The sequence below is a fragment of the Mustelus asterias genome, chromosome 15 (genome assembly GCF_964213995.1).
Source record: "Mustelus asterias chromosome 15, sMusAst1.hap1.1, whole genome shotgun sequence".
NCBI classification, from domain to species: domain Eukaryota; kingdom Metazoa; phylum Chordata; class Chondrichthyes; order Carcharhiniformes; family Triakidae; genus Mustelus; species Mustelus asterias.
In genome coordinates this window covers 85,201,129-85,218,727 of record NC_135815.1, presented here as the reverse complement: position 1 = coordinate 85,218,727, position 17,599 = coordinate 85,201,129, and the positions used below count along the sequence as shown (strand labels likewise).

The following is a 17,599-nucleotide window of genomic DNA, read 5'->3' as shown; positions in this document are numbered from 1 at the left end:
AAGTTTTGACTTCATAGCCATGTGGTCATCTGGTCAAGCAGATCATTCACTTACTGAAGAACCCATTTTATTTTCATTACAAGGTTTTCAAGGCTACAATTCAAGAGATGGTGATGCAATGCTCATCAATCACCTGGATGGGTGTAGCCACAACAAGAAAGAAAGTCAACATAGAACACTTCACCACTTGTTCCTACCACTGGACTCATGGGCATGATTTTCCCAGAAAAATGTAAGTGCCAAATGGGTGGGAAAACGGGAGTTTTTCTGACTCGTTTTTTGGGCGAGCTTACTTTAATTAATTTCTAGCGCTCTGTGCACTACAACAGGCTGTCAGGCGATTTACACCAGTAGGGTGGTGGGGCCTAAACCCATCCGAGAGACTGGCATCAGAGTGCTGAGGGGGCCAGTGTGCATGCGCCAATCTTCCCAATCTCCTCTGTTGACATGTGCCTCATGCCCCAAAATTGCCGGTCTCCCAATTGCCGGCCCAGCCCCGCCCACCCCACACACGCCCCCTCCGATGGCCAGCCTCCTGATGGCCAGCCCTAGCCTCCGAGTGTTGGTCCCACCACCAGCCACCAGCCCCCAGCCCCCATTGCAGAGCTCCCCCCATTCATAGAATCCCTGTAGGGCAGAAGGAGGCCACTCAGCCCACCAAGACAGTGCTGACTATCTGACAAAGTGTCTTACCCTGGCCTTCTCCCCCACCCTATCCCCGTAATCCTGCACATTTACCATGGCTAGTCCATCTAACCGACACATCTTGGGATACTAAGGGGCAATTTATTATGGCCAGTCCATCTAACCTGCACATCTTTGGAGTGTGGGAGGAAACCGGAGCACCCGGAAGAAACTCACGCATACACAGAGAAAATGTGGAAACTTCACAGTCACCTGAGGCTGGAATAGAACTCAGGTCCCTGGTGCTGTGAGGTAGCAGTGCTAACCACTGTGCCGCCCACCCCTCTTACTTCCCCCTACCACCCTGTCTGGCAGTGCCCATCAGACCCAGCCCCTTTGGCACTGCTTGGTGCTTGCTGGGCACTGCTAGTGTGCCGGGCTGGCAGTGGCAGGGTGCCCAGTGGGCCGTGCCAGGTTGGCACTGCCCAAGCAGCACCCCACTGCCCCCAACCTCCTGGGGGCCTCAAAGACCTCTGGTCCCACCAGCGAGGCCATAACGCCTGATCCCCATTGCTGGCGACCAAACATGATCCCCGCTAGTGTGGACCTTCAACGGCGGGGTCAGAAACATTAACAATTCCGGCCAATACCGTCCCAGGCTTGCTAATTAGATTCAAATCAGCTTTTGAATATTGTGATCAGCCTCGCGCTGTTCCCCGGTGCAAGGCTGATTACGTGGAAAAAAATAGTCCAAAAACATCACGACCGGCTGGACTCTGGTTGTGATTCCCGTTTTTGGCCACCCACTGACATTTCCTGCCCACTGCCTACTCGAGCAGCACAGCGGGTCAGGAAAATTGCGCCCAATATCTACCCCATTCACCAATAGAACAGAGTGATGCAACAGCTCATCAATCCTTCCTCAATAATTGTATCTGCCATTCCACCATCAAGAACAAAAAAAGGTAATGATGCTGTGAAAACATCACTACCTCAAGTTCTGCTCCAAGTCACACACGCTCCAGATTGCATGTATTTTACTGTTCCTTCATCATTGCTGAATCAAGATCCTGGAATTTCCTACCTAACCTGAAGGTAGGTAGGTGTATTATTCCCACAGGAACTGCAGAAGTTCAAGGGTAATCCCACCATCACCTTCACAGAGTAAAGAACAGTGGGCAATAAATGGCAACTTGCCAGGGTTATCTACATCCTGAAAACAAGAAGCCATAAACACAATGGGAACATCCTCTCATAATCATAGTGTTGTGGTTATTTCCCAATTGTTCTCCTATTTTCATATCAGTTATTTTTCCCACTTCATATCAAATTAAATTAAACACTGCTTTTTCCCTGTTGAAAAATGCTGATGCAGAAAGTGGTCCAAAAAGCACTCTTCATGCCAAAGACATTGCCATTATCCTGGTCTGTCTTGTACTGACAGGGAAAAACATACACATTGTTGCTAGTCAGCAATGTAGGCTGAAAATGAGAAGCAAACAGGCACATAAAAGCAGAAAGTATATTAACTCTCTTCCACCACATGCTGGACACATCACAGTGATCTGTTGGACACCTCTCTCATGCCTGTAGAAAGTTTGGGTTGAACATCAGTATCAAGGTGACAAATGTCATGGTCCAGGATTTTGCCATACCACCATATATCAGCATTGACAGTGTGACGCTGGAGGTTGTTGATAGCTTCACATATCTATGCTCCACAATCACCAGCAATCTGTCACTTGATGCTGAAATGAGCACACAGGGGATTTTCACAGTAACTTCATTGCAGTGTTAGTGTAAGCCTACTTGTGACACTAATAAATAAACTTAAACATCATAAAAGCTTCAGTTGTTATGTCCAAGCTGAGTAAGAGAGTGTGGAACAACAGCAACCTGACTGAGAACACAAAACTGCGAGTTAACAAAACCTTGGTCCTCTGTGCACTCCTCTACAGTGGTGAGACTGCTAGGCTAAACAGTTTCCACCTTTGCTGTATCAGACATACTGTTAGTATCGCCTGCAGGACAAAGTCACTACCGCAAGAGGTCCTGAAGTGTGCCATCAGCGTACACTTATTGCTAAGACAATGACATCTGTGCTGGCTCAGCCATGTTTAATGGATGGATGAAAGCCATATACACAAAGACCTTCTGCCTGGTAAATGCCACTTGATCATGGTTCTTGGGCATCTATACGTCCAATAAGGAACACCTGAATCGAGATACGAAGGTGGTGGATATTGATACTGACAACGGTGAGACATTCGCTGCCGGCAAATGACCTCTGAAGGCTGACTGTTTGGAAGGGCATAGGAAAAAACAAGCAGAAATGAAAAACTCAGCAGGCTGAGAAGCGGGCTGAGGGAAAACAGAAGCCAGTGAAACATGTACCTTCTCAGCCCACTGTCCTACTGTGCAGCAAATTAAGCAGAGATTGAAATGCCAGAGTGAGGCTCCTGAGCTACACCAGGTGCAGCTTAACACAGAATCAACCCCCAAAGAGCAAACTCCATCGTCTCATGAGAAAGTCTCATGAGACAGAAAGTTGCCATCACTAAGTCTATCTTGAGCTTGGTAAAATTTCCCAATATTACTGCCTTGTGCTAACATGAACTCTCTACAGATTTCCCCCTCCATCTCATCTTCGCTATTCGGTGGACTTTAATGTGACCATTTCCCTTTGAGATCCTTCAAAGGGTGGCAAGGTGGCACAGTGGTTAGCACTGCTCCTTCACAGCACCAGGGACCCGGGTTTGATTCTAGCCTCGGGTGTCTGTCTGTATGGAGTTTGCACATTCTCCCTGTATCTGCATGCGTTCACTTCGGGTGCTCTGGTTTTATTCTCACTGTCCAAAAATGTACAAGTCAGTTTGATTGGCCATGCTAAATTGGCCTTTAGTGTCAGGGGAATCACAGGGCAAATACATAGGTTTACGGGCATAGGGCTTGGGTGGGATTGATGTCCATGCAGGCTCGATGGGCCAAATGGCCTCCTTCTGCACTGTCGGGATTCTATGGTTCTAACATTGGGCAGAATTTTGTGGAGCCCGCTGGAGCAGGCAAAATGGTGGGCCGGTTTGGAGAATCGCATTGGAGGCCATGCATTGGAATTCTGGTGGTGGGAAAATAGCTCTGTGTTATGTCAACGGTGGGAGGGTAGGCAAACGGGAAACTTGTCTGTTATCTGCAGAAGCCTCATATGCAGAGGAGTGACAACATCAGCTGGAGGAAGAAGAGCGGTTAGAAACCACTTCTGATGAGGACAGAGAAGTGGAGAGTTACATGGAAAGTGAGCCAGATTAGTGGGCTGCTGTTGATCTATGCGCTACAGAAATTCATATATTTATCCCTCAATCAATGTAATTTAGAATAGATTATCTGATCCGTGGGCGGCACGGTAGCACAGTGGTTAGCACTGCTGCTTCACAGCTCCAGGGTCCCGGGTTCGATTCCCGGCTTGGGTCACTGTCTGTGTGGAGTTTGCACATTCTCCTTGTGTCTGCATGGGTTTCCTCCGGGGTGCTCCGGTTTCCTCCCACAGTCCAAAGATGTGTGGGTTAGGTTGATTGGCCAGGTTAAAAATTGCCCCTTAGAGTCCTGAGATGCGTAGGTTAGAGGGATTAGTGGGCAAATATGTGGGGGTAGGGCCTGGGTGGGATTGTGGTCGGTACAGACTCGATGGGCCGAATGGCCTCCTTCTGCACTGTAGGATTTCTATGATTATTTCATGATATTTGTGGAAGTGTAAGTAAATTGGTGGCCGCATTTGTCTACACTACATCACTTCAAAATAGGGCAGGCACTTTGTGATACACTTTGGGATATCCTGAGGTTGTGAAAGGTGCTCTATAAATGCAAATCATTTCTTCAAGAGTCTAATATATTTGCATAAAGAATGAGGTGCATGCATCATTAACAACAGAGATACAAAATGTTAGTCAGTTCACAGTGAATTACTTTGAAAGCCCTTCCAGGTTCCGCAGCTTCCCAAGCTCGTTTCATCGCAAGGATTTCATCCTGTCGTTCAGTATCTTTCTTGATCTCAGCGCAGTCACTTTCACCATAGTCAGTGACATAGTGAAGAGTAAAGTGAGGCTTTGTGATATCAATCTGCTGCACCTGAAAAACAAAAAAAAAACCCAATAGTGTGCATTTCAGTTAATCACATCAAATATTGCACCATATCTCTCTTAAACATTAGGAAATAGTCTAAAAGTTGAAACAAGAATAATAAATGGAAAGATGACTATCTCCACTGCTAATGAAGACTTTTTAATGTAGTCACTGTGGTAGTGTAGAGAAACCTGCCAGCAAGTTTCAGCACAGCAATGAGTGCATCAGAGCTGATGATGAATCATAGAATCCTACAGTGCAGAAGGAGGCCATTCGGCCCACCAAGTCTGCACCGACCACAATCCCACCCAGGCCCTATCCCCGTAACCTCATGCATTTAACCTAGCTAGTCCCCCTGACAATAAGGGTCAATTTAGCATGGCCAATCCACCTAACCCGCACATCTTTGGACTGTGGGACGAAACCGGAGCACTGGGAGGAAACCCACATAGACATGGGGAGAATGGGCAGACTCCACACGGACAGTAACCCAAGCCGGAAATCGAACCTGGGTCCCTGGCGCTGTGAGGCAGCAGTGCTAAGCACTGTTCCACTGTGCCGCCCTATCATTGACCTGATAACTCTGTTTTTCCCTCCACGATGCTGCTAGACCTGTTGAGCATTTCCAAAGTTTTCTGTTTTAATTTCAGATTTTTAGCATCTGCTGTATTTTGCTTTTGTAAAACTTATCAGTATTTGCCATTACATGGCAACTTATAAAGAGATAGCCAATAAAAGCCCACAAACACCATTCATGCTCTGTACCCATGCAGTTCAGTCTTGCCTGTCAAAAACATATTCATTACCCTATACTCCAGCATAAATCTTAGCTCCTGTCCTTTGATGTTCTATTGTGACTTCTTGTGCATATATGTCACTCCTCATCAGTGGAAAATTCTTCAGACAGACTTGGTCTCACACTCTGGGATTCATTTGGGCAGCACGGTGGCACAATGGTTAGCACTGCTGTCTCACAGTGCCAGGAACCTGGGTTCAATTCCGGCCTTGGGTGACTTTGGTGTGGAGTTTGCATGTTTTCCCCATGTCTGTGTGGGTTTTCTCTGGGTGCTTCAGTTTCCTCGCACACTCAAAAGATGTACAGATTAGGTGGGTTGGCCTTACTAAATTGTCCTTCAGTGTCCAAAGATGTGTAGGTTGGAGGATTAGTGGGGTAAATGCATGGGGTTATGGAGATAGGGCAAGTGGTGGGCCTGGCTAAGATCCTCTGTCGAATAGTTGGTGTAGACCTGATGGGCCAAATGGCCTCGTTCTGCACTGTAGGGATTCCATGATTCTTTGCGATAACTTTCTCCTTACCTTTAAAAGCTTTCTCAAAACACATTTCTTCCAACCAGAATTTTCTAATTATCCTGCTACTATTTACTATTTGTTGTCCAAAGATATTAAAGGAAATGGAGAAAAGCCAAGGCTATAGGGAGCTTGGTCCCAGAACAGCCTATTGTTGTTCCTGTGTTCCTGGATTTTCCAATAATTTCTGTTTCCATTGCTTCCCAAGGTAGCTAATCGTCATATTTACTACTTCCCTGCTGAAATTTGAGCACCAAAATTTGGGTTGACACTTCAATGCAGTACTGAGGATCACTGCACCACTGGAGATGCTGCCTTTCAGATGATGCCTCACCTGCCCTCTCAGATAGAGGCAAAACATCCTTCAGCATTATTTTGATGAATGGCGGGGCAGATCTTTTTGATTTTTTGGCCAATATTTGTCCTTCAAACAATTATCTGCTTATTATCACATTGTTCTCTGTGGGAGTTTGCTGTGAGCAAACTGTGTGATCTCCATTAGAACTTCAAAAACTTCATTGGCTGTAAAGTGCTTTGGAACATCCTGAAGTCATGAACGACACTATGGCCGGTGTCTTACAACCTTGCTTGGGCAAGGTTCGTAAAATCCCACCTGAGACTAACGGAGAATTCTGTTCTGTGAGCTGCGCCCGCCCCGGCCTATGCATATAAAAATTCTTTGTACTTTCAGAGTTTTTCATTCTGAAATGTACTGAAATTAGTGGATTTTTAAAAATTCAGTTCCATGGGATGTGGGGATCACTGGCTGAGGCCAGCACTTATTGCCCATCCTTAACTGCCCACCATTTCAAATGGCCATTGAGAGTCAACCACATTGCTGTGAGTCTGGAGTGACATGTTGGCCAGACCAGGTAAGGATGGGAGATTTCCTTCCCTAAAGGACATGAGTGAACCAGATGGGTTTTTATGACATTCGTTTCATGGTCATCATTAGACTTTTAATTCCAGATATTTTATTGAATTCAAATTTCACCATCTGCCGTGGTGGGATTTTGAACCCAGTTCCCCAGAACATTATCCTGAGTCTCTGGGTTGCTAGTCCAGTGATATTATCACGACGCCACTGCTTCCCCTTGTTCATTCCACAAACCAAAAAATGTACCAGAATCTCTGGCTTGGTTGATGCGCTTTTCTCCTTTCCTTTGTCCTTATCAGCTCCCTTTCCTTTCCTGCTATGTTTGGCTGCTGTTGAGGGCTTTGACTCTTCAGTTTCAGGAAAAGCGGGATCGATAGTCCTCCCTTAACAAACAAGATATAAACATGACAACAAGATGACATTGTGGACTTTGTATATTTTCAGCTTATTGTTTGGAGAGGCACCATTTATTGAGAATGGGATTCTCAAATACACAATGAAACAATAATCTACCGAAATTCATTATTCAGAACAAATATTTTCTATATTTCTACCTATACAGTCATCACTTGGAGACTTAAACCATATAGATTGGCTGAGATCTTGGCAATTATGCTGGGTTGAGTCTGGAGGAGAACCTTGTCGCTTGTCCAGCTGCTTCCACCTCAACAAGTCCCTTGAATGCTGGCAGGAGCTGGGGATGGGAAGGGATCCCAGATACCTAATCTGAAGGATAATCTGTCCCCAAAAGCCCCCTTAAAAAATGGGATAACTTAAAACAAATTAAGTTATTTCCCTTATCCTTAAGGGTCCAAACACTGAACCCAGCTAGACTCTTAGGGCGGGATTTTCTGGCTACGCTCGCCCCAAAACTGGAAAATTCCGCCCGCAGTCAACGGACCTTTGCATGGTTCTGTCCCACCCGCTACGATTCCCGTGGCGGGCAGCATGGAAAAATTCCCCCCCAGGTTCTGAAGTCATGCTGGGCTCGAAACGTTCTGCCAGACCTGCTGAGTTTTTCTGTCATTTGCTATTTTTATTCCTGGGCAGATTCTGATTGGGAATTACTATTCGTTAGTGGAATGAAAAACTACTTAAGGTTTCACTTCAGTTTTTGAGATGGCTGAGTAGCACAGTTGACTTTGTTAAAGGTTTAAAATACAAAACTAACTGATTAAATAAAAATAGGTAAGTGGATAATCTAAACACTTTCTAGGATTTTCTGCATCCCCTGTGGCATGTTTTGCAGCAGCAGAGGTGGCCCACCATTGGCCAGCAGCAAGATCTTCTGGTCCTGAGTTTCCTGTTGTATGCCAAGAAACCCGCGACGGAGGTTCGTCATCGTTGGGACTGGAAGATCATGCCGGTGGGAATGGCTGGAAAATTCTGGCTGGTATGTGTAACTCTAAGGCCTGGATTGGTTTGAAATGAGCGACTACCAGCTGCTATGGTTAAAATAGTCCCAAATAGTCCAGGAATTCCTTACCTCAGGGACCTAACTCTGAGGCCCTAAACCAGTCCAGTGCATTATTGAGGAATTACTCAGTTAATGGCAGGGCGTTGGGGAGAGTTACAGAACAAAGAGATCTAGGGGTATAGGTTCATAGCTCCTTGAAGGTGGAGTCACAGGTCAACAGAGTGGTGAAGAAGGCATTCAGTATGCTTTGTTTCATTGGTCAGAACATTGAATACAGGAGTTGGGATGTCATGTTGAAGTTGTACAAGACATTAGTAAGGCTACACTTGGAATACTGTGTACAGTTCTAGTCACCGTATTACAGAAAATATATTATTAAACTAGAAAGCGTGCAGAAAAGATTTACTAGGATGCTACCAAGACTTGATGGTTTGAGTTATAAGGAGAGGCTGGATAGACTGGGACATTTTTCCCTGGAGCGTAGGAGGCTTAGGGGTGAAATTATAGAGGTCTATAAAATAATGAGGGGCATTGATAAGGTAGATACTCAACATCTTTTCCCAAAGGTAGAGGAGTCTAAAACTAGAATGCATAGGTTTAAGGTGAGAGGAGAGAGATACAAAAGGGTCCAGAGGGGCAATTTTTTCACACAGGGTGGTGAGTGTCTGGAACCAGCTGCCGGAGGTAGTAGTAGAGGCAGGTACAATTTTATCTTTTAAAAAGCATTTAGACAGTTACATGGGTAAAATGGGATAGAGGGATATGGGCCAAATGTGGGCAATTGGGACTAACTTAGTGGTTAAAAAAAAGGGCGGAATGCCGAAGAGCCTGTTTCCATGCTGCAAACCTCTATGACTCTATGACATGATTACTCCATTCCTGTTTATGGATGCTTCCTGTGTGCCATTTAGCTGCTCCATTTCCTACATTACAACAGTGATTATGTTCAAAAGTACTTCATTGGCGGTAAAGCACTTTTGGACATCCTGAGGTCTTGAAAGGTCTACTTAAATGCAAGTTCTTTCTTTCTGCATACGAGGGGGGAAAGAAGGTGAAAGACTCACAGTCAATCCCAGCCACACATGTTGCATCAACCCTTCGCCAAATCACAGAACCTCCTCAGAGAAATGAAAAATAGACTAAAACCCTTTGACCAATTTGGGGCAAAGTTCTGGGAAGCTTCCCTCTAAGCTCCGCAGGCAATTAAGCACATTCCAGCAGAATATGGCAGCCAATAATCCCAGATCCAAATTACCTGTTTGAAATGTTACATTAGGTCTATCAATTTTATTTTAAAATAAATGCTTTGGCAGTGAGCTGCAGTAATAATGTAGCCATGGTGTTCGATCAGAAACTTGATAGAAATGGCAAATTCAGACCCTAGATGGCACTACAGCTTAAGTAAAACAAAACCCAAGAGCGATCAAGTTGTTAAAATAAGTCACTTCAATTAAATACCGATTCAATTTAAAGTGGATCTGAATTGTATCATTACGAGCAGAAAAGATAGATGGCCTACTTTGGAGGGCTTCATTTCTTTGAAGTGCCGAGAGTTATCCAATCATCGGAACAGTCCAGCCCAGTTTGATCAATTTCAAGAAACAAAATCGGAACACCTCCTTGGAATTGCTCCAGCTCCACCAGAGTTAGTTCTCCATTTGTTAGTGTGAACCACTCGGAAAACAATGGACTGAGGGATCCTGAGGTTGAGGAAGACTGGGAAGTGGGATCTGGGTGGGAGTTTAATGTAGTCCACAGGGATGCAGGGCTAGGTGGCGGAGAGGTGGTGGGTAGGGTGTAGTGGTCAGGTACTTGAAATGGACCAGTGATTTGGAAACAATAGAAGAGAGGTTTTAAAGTTTAATTTTTAAAAGAAGTTTAAAGCTTATTTATTGGTGTCACAAGTAGGCTTACATTAACACTGCAATGAAGTTACTGTGAAAATCCCCCAGTTGCCACACTCCGGTGCCTGGACGGGTACACTGAGGGAGAATTTAGCATGGCCAATGCATCTAACTAGCACATCTTTTGGATTGTGGGAAGAAACCGGAGCAACCAGAGGAATCCCACGCAGGCATGGGGAGAACATGCAGACTCCACACACACAGTGACCCAAGCCGTGAATCAAACCTGGGTCCCTGGTGCTGTGAGGTAGCAGTGCTAATCACAGTGCCACCGTGCTACCCATACCACGGACAACTGGAGGGAGAAGAGTTTGAGGAATATTGGGAGTCGTCGTGTTATAGCACTGTTGTTGGGATTGAGTCTTGTGGCAGTTTGTCTGAACTGATCAAAGTAGGCCCAAAGAAGTGCCTTTGGCCTCTTTTCAGCCATTATGTATACCACACCACTAATATCTTTGTGAACAAATGCAAAAAGAACTCAGCTGCCATAATTTACAGAAGTCATGTTAAAAATTCTAATTTATCAGAACACAGACAAGTAAATTACGCCTGTCTGTTTCTGGGATGAATTGCTTCAATGTTCCAAAGCTGTTGAGTCAAATTGTTTCAACTGGAAATCACTGGAAGTAAGGACAGATGGATTTGTTCCATTTATATTGTTTCTCACAGCTGCTACACTTGTAATTGAGGAGCAAAAATGCAAGCTAGTTGCTTTTCCCTCCTAACTCTGCCTTGGTCTCTGGTGCAATCATCAGAATAGTCAGGAAATTACATTGGAGGCAGGAACAGACAAAAAAAGAGCCGCCAGAGATTTTGTAACAACAACTTTCATTCATATAGTGGCTAGAATGTAGTAAAACATCCCAAGGTGCTTTACACGAGCTTTATCAGAGAAGAATTTAATACAAAGTCACATCAAGCTGTATTAGAAATGGTGACTAAAAGCTTGATCAAAAAAGTAGGAGGAGAGAAAGGAGAGGTTAAGGGAAGGAATTCTAAAGGTATAGCTGCCAATGATGGGATGAAGGAAGTCAGCGATTCACAAGAGACCTGAATTAGATGAAAGCCATGTTCCTGGAGGGTTTCAGGGCTGGAGGAGGTTACAGACATGGGAAGGGACAGGATTTGAATACAATATACAAATTGTTTTAAATCAAGGCTGCGTTCCAGTATAAATCAGCAACCAGTGTGGTAATGGGTAAGCAGGATTTGGTGCGGTTTAGGATATAGGCAGCAGAGGTTTGAATGAACTGAGGGTGGGATAGGGATGGCTGACCTGAAGAGTGTGCAATTTGTCTTCGTTAGTCCTAGTCTTTCCCACCTCATTAGCCCTCTCCCCTCTGATCCCCCTTTCTTGCCCATCATCTGTTGTGCTTCTCCTGGTGGTACTATAATGCCTATGCTCTTTAATCCATTGTGATCCATTTTTAGTGTAGTAAGTATTTTAACCAACATACTGTCAGCAGCCAGAGACAAATGAACAGTCAGAAGAAAACTGGGTCTTATTGTAGGACAAAGGGTTGAGGTAGATGCATAGCTAAAGACAGAAAAAGTAGGGCAAGCACAGGGTGTACAATAAGCTCAAAACAGCAGATGGGAAATTGCAGGGGCGCACGTAGAGACCAATAAGTGAACAGCAGATGATGATGAAGGAGGGCATGTGGGTTTTGAAATACAATCATTCCTAATGTCCTATCTGGCTTGCTATAGTTAGGTGACCTCTGCCATGAGGCACAGGGTTGGGGGAAGCCATGTTACATTCAGTTCAATAAAAATATTGTACTAGAAGCACTGTAGTATTCAGGGTTCATAATATGTTGTCAGAAGTGCAGCTGTGATTGAGTTTTAAAAAGCTGATGAGAAGCCACAGCTACTAAAAAAGAACACAAAAATGTTCAGAGCTGCTAAAAAGCCACTGACAACGAAAAGCATGCTCAAACTGAAGGCTGTAAGAAAATCAATGGGTGAGGCAAGAAAATGGCTGTAATTTTTCCTCTCCTCGCTCCTGTCAAAATGGAAGGTGATATGCGATAAAAGCAGCAGTTTTTTCCATTTGTAATGTGAAACTATGATATTGCAACAGATTTACTTAACAAGCCAGGCTGATATGAGTAGCATCACATTTAACATTGCTGGGGAGAAACTGCTACAAATTTTATTCCATCCTAAATCTCTCAGAAGAACAGAGAAAACAGAAACAGAGATTTTGAAAGCCTCGAAGGCACACTTTGAACCCCAAGTGAATGTAACTTATGAATCATAAGTATTCAACATTAAAGCTCAAGGTGAAAATTGATCAGTATGTGTCTCAGTAATACACCTTGCAGAATCTTGTGAACTCGGGCAGTTAAAAGATGATCTCATTAAAGATAGACTTGTCTTAGGCATAAGAAATCCTGCAATGAGAGCAAGTCTACTGTGAGAGGAGAAACTTACTCTCAAGAAAGCGACAGACATGTGCAGCTGTGCAGAGGTTGTAAAACATCAGCTCGAGCACATGTATGGCAGAGAAGATCAGTAGTGTTATAATTCTGATAGACATTCCAGGTCAAAAAAGCAGAACAATCACGGACAAAAGGCAGGATGAAAATATTGCAAAGGACACAATGCAAAGGATTGTGTAGCATGGAAAAGCAGTGTTTTAACTGCAAGAAACCGAATCATTTCACACACAAGTGTTTGGTTAGAAAGAAGCAAAACAAGACCACAGAGATGGCCATTGGAGAGATATCAGCAGAAGAGTTTAATGTAGCACTGGGCACCATACAGCTGGTTGGTTCCGTCAAATCTATAGGTATACATGGTTTGTGACTGCAGAAGGGGAGCATCAAGTAAACATAAAGGGTGGGATTTTATGGCCTCGCTCGTCCCGAAACCATAAAATCCCGTCCAAGGTCAATGGACCTTTCCATGTTCTGTTCCTCACCCGCTGTGATTCCTGTCGCGGGCAGGACAGTAAATTTCCGGCTTAGATGTCGGATAGACACTGATGTGTCTTGCAACATCATGACCTTCACAGGCCTGTACAAAGTGGCTTAACATAATGATCCAAAAATGAAGCCTTCGAAAGCAAGATTGAGGACACATGATGGCACAATACTCATACCGAGAGGACAAATCAGTCTGACAGCCCAATGCAATGGCAAGAATGAAGATCTGGCTTTCCAGATCTTAGATAGTACGTAAAAGCCATTCATCTCAGCTGGAACAAGTTTAAAGCTTGGACTGGTAATGCTAAATGTGCCAAAAGTGATTTACAACATGTCATAGCGTTGACCACTGAATAGATCCCAGAGGACTACAAAGATGTGGTTACAGAGTTTGAATGTCTACCTGGTGAATGTCATCTTGAAGTGACTGAGAATGCAAGACCAATTTAGCAAATTGCCAAGAAGACTTCCAGCTTTCCTTAAGAGAAGACCAAATAAGAAAATAGAAAAGCTGGAAAAGGAGGGAGTAATCAACAAAGTGGCAACTTCTACAGACTGGATTGGCAGCAGTGAAGCAACCTGGAAAGCTGAGAGTATGCACAGAACCAAAGGATCTCAATGAAGGTTTAAAGAGATTTCACTGCTCCATGCTAATCAAAGGAATTTTAACCCAACTTGCCAAGACAAAGATCTTTACCCTGATGGATGTAAAGGCTGGTTATAAGTGAAGCTGGACTTCGTTCAGAATCACATGAATTCGGGCAATTAAACAATGATCTCATTAAAGATAAAATTGTCTTAGGCATAAGAAATCCTGTAATAAGAGTAAGTCTACTGAGAGAGGAGAAATTTACTCTCCAGATAATTGCACATGACATTTGGCATTTCTACAGCTCTAGAAGAGTATCAATGTAGACAGCATGAGATAGCCCGTGATCTTCTCGGAGTGAAAGTTAGAGTGGATGATTTACTAGTCTATGAATGTGAAGATGCAATGAAATAAGCCATAGCTGACCACAATCAGAATGTAGTGCGACTGCTGGAGAGAGCTTGCCAGACGAACCTGAAGCTAAACAGGAAAAAGTTGCAACTAAAATTCAATTCAATTATATAAGTCTCGGGAGGTGCTGGCCTTGAGGTATTATCGCTAGACTAGTAATCCAGAAACTCAGCGAATGTTCTGGGGACCCGGTTCGAATCACATCACGGCAGATGGTGGAATTTGAATTTAATAAAAATTGTCTAGAATTAAGAATTTACTGTTGACCAAGAAATCATTGTCGATTGTCGGAGAAACCCATCTCATTCACTAATATCTTTTAGGGAAGGAAATCTACCGTCCTTACCTGGTCTGGCCTACATGTGACTCCAGAGCCACAGCAATGTGGTTGACTCTCAACTGCCCTCGGGTAACTAGGGATGGGCAATAAGTGCTGGCCAGCCAGCGATATGCATGTCCCATGAATTAATAAAAAAACGTACCGACAGCAAAAGGCCTTTGCACGGAACCTGACAAGGTGCGAGATGTAGCAGCGATGTACTGGCCAACAGATGTGAAAACAAGTGCAAATATTTGTTGGATTCATAAAGTACCTAGCAAAACTTTTGCCTAATTTGTCATCAGTGTGAACTATTACATGAGTTCACTGGCAAGGATGTGCAGTGGTATTGGGGAGCAGAACAGGATGCAGCATTCACTAAAATCAAACAACCAGTGATGACAACACCAATGCTGAAGTATTGTGATATCAATGATGAAGTTACCTTGCAGTGTGACACTAGCGAGATAGGTTTCAGAGCAACCTTAATGCAGCAAGATAAAACAGTTGCATTTGCATCCAGGGTGTTGACACACTGAATGAGACTACACTCAGAACAAGAAAGAGTGCTAGGCTATTGGTTTTGCTTACAAGCATTTTCATCAAATCTTGGTTGGGAGAAACAAAGTAACAGTGCAGTCCAATTACAAGTCACTTCAAACATTTTTCTCAAACTGCAAATATCTGCTTCAAAGCGACCCCAAAGAATGTTACTTTGTTTACAGAGCTATCAACTGGATGTGACATACAAGCAGGGGAAACAGATGCAAATCACTCACATGCTGTCAAGAACAGCGCTGCTAATGGGGGAAGTTGAGGATGTTAAAACAGAATGTGACATATTCCAGGTTCAATGTGAAGCAGCAGATCGACCTGCTCTGGAAATTGATAACCCTGCAGGGTCATTGAATCTAACAGACAAGCACATGCTCGAATTAGGCGAACTACCCAACGAGTTGCAACTCAACGCTTCAAGTGCTTCCAAAACTAGTGATGAAAGGATGGCCTGAGAGCATCAAGGACACATCTGCGGTCACAAGAGTATACTGGGCATAAAGAGATGCATTGACAGACCAAGAAGGCATTTTTTACAAAGGAGATAGAGTCATTATCCGTAAGGAGATGAGAGATGCTGAAGCACATCCATACAAGTCATCAAGAAATTGAATTGAGTCTGAGAAAGGCAAGAGAAGTGCTCTACTGGTCAAACATGGGCAATGAAGATAATGGCCAAATCAGCTACTGCGGTGCTAAACAAGCTAGCAAGTCACTAATAACACATGGTATCGCAGACAGACCATGGATGAAACTGGCCATCAGCAGCAACTGATCATCTTGTCATCGTGGACTATTCTGACTACAGCGAGTTGAACCAGTTGACTTCAACAACAATCGATGAGGTAGTGGAACACCTGAAAGTCGTTACTGCATTCGAGACATTGTGATGAGTGACAATGGCCCCCAGTTCACCAGTCATTTCAGCTGTTTCACAAAGGATTGGAAAATTCAACACCAGACACCATCTCCACACTAAGCCCAGTCAAATGGAAAGGCTGAGGCGGCAGTGAAAATCACCAAAGGAATCATCAGGAAATCAAGCAAATCTAGCTCAGATGTATACAGGGTATTTCTCAAGTGGAGAAACACATCAACTGAAGGCATGGAAAGTAATCCAATTCAAAGACTAATGTCACTTCGCATCAAAACTAATCTTTCAATATCAAAAAAAACAACGGAACCATGAGTAGTAACAGGTGTGAGTGAAAAAAGTCAAGGTGAAATGGCAAAAAGCCAAATTTCATTTTGACAAGACTGTCAAATCATTGTCAGAGTTGAGCATTGGACAGCCAGTCATGGTACAAGACTTCAATGGTCTCAATAGGAGTCAGCTCATATGGCAACTTTGAACATGCACAGAGCAGTTGTCAGCTCAGTCATACATGGTGGAAATGAAAGAACAAATGTACTGGTATACACAAACAACTAGAGAAGCTGTTCCTTCACTGCAGGCGCCCGATCAGGAAAATGGGATCTTGTCATCTGTGCAGAATTATTGAATGACCATCACTCCCAGAGGTCCACTGACCCCAACAATGGAAATGGGACATCTGCAACAGTTACCATGGCAACAACAAGTTCCTAGAGAAGGAAGATCACCCAAATGAACAGCCAATGACAATGCACACATTAAGAGACCTAAATGATTTAACGACTACATATGCAACACATGTACAGCGGCTGATGAGAATAATGAAGAGTTTGGTAATGCATGGGAACTGTTGTGCAAAAGTGGGCAATTTGGGTAACACTCTGTTACACATGCATGCAAATCTGCCTTTTGTTTATTATGAAAAGGGGGATGTGTAGGTTTTGGAATGCAATCATTACTACATTGTCTATCTGGCTTACCATAGTCATGTGACTTCAACCATGCGGCACAGGGTTGGGGAGACCAATGTTCGATTCAGTTCAATAAAGACGTTGTATTGGAAGCAATGTAGTCTTTGAACCCATAACAGAGTCCACAGCAGACCAAGGCGAGCAAACATGGCAGATGTCAGGAGGTATGAATGGGGAAACGTTCAGGCCATGAAGCCTTAGGAATGAGATGAGGCAACAGTAATAGAAGAACTTGAGGTTGAGAACTGTCAGTGGAATATGAAAGGTGAGTAGCTTAAGTGGAGGCCAGGAATGGGGAAAGTATGCCAGGAGTGGCTGATACTTGGCCAAGAAGGGTGCTCTGGAGTAGCTTAGAGCTGAAGCGACAGATAAGGTGAGGGCAGGGCACTTCAGTGGGTGAGCTGAATAACAAGATGGAAAGGTGCCATGGCACCACCTTGTGACAGGAAAGCTGGAGCTGCAACATGAATGGTAAACAAGATTTTGCTATTTGAAAATATTGACATAGGATTTGCTAATATGAAACAAAAGGTATACAGGTAACGTGGAAAGATAAGAGTGCCCTTGAAGTTTTAACAAGTTATTGACAGGTGGCAGACCGACTCAAAAACAGCTTCTTCTCTGCTGCCATCAGACTTTTGAATGGACCTACGTGAGAATAAGTTGATCTTTCTCTACATCCTAGTAATACTAAATTCTGCACC

General features: G+C 43.9%; 1 protein-coding gene across 1 annotated transcript in view; it reads right to left on the bottom strand.

Moving 5' to 3' along the window:
• Positions 1 to 17,599, bottom strand: part of adgb (androglobin) — a 287,462-nt gene that overhangs the window by 25,451 nt on the left and 244,412 nt on the right. The window contains exons 32-33 of the mRNA XM_078230490.1: positions 7,172 to 7,308; positions 4,585 to 4,746 (exon numbers count right to left, since the gene is read on the bottom strand). Of these exons, the coding sequence (XP_078086616.1) occupies positions 4,585 to 4,746; positions 7,172 to 7,308 (299 nt within the window). The remainder of the gene's footprint in view (positions 1 to 4,584; positions 4,747 to 7,171; positions 7,309 to 17,599) is intronic.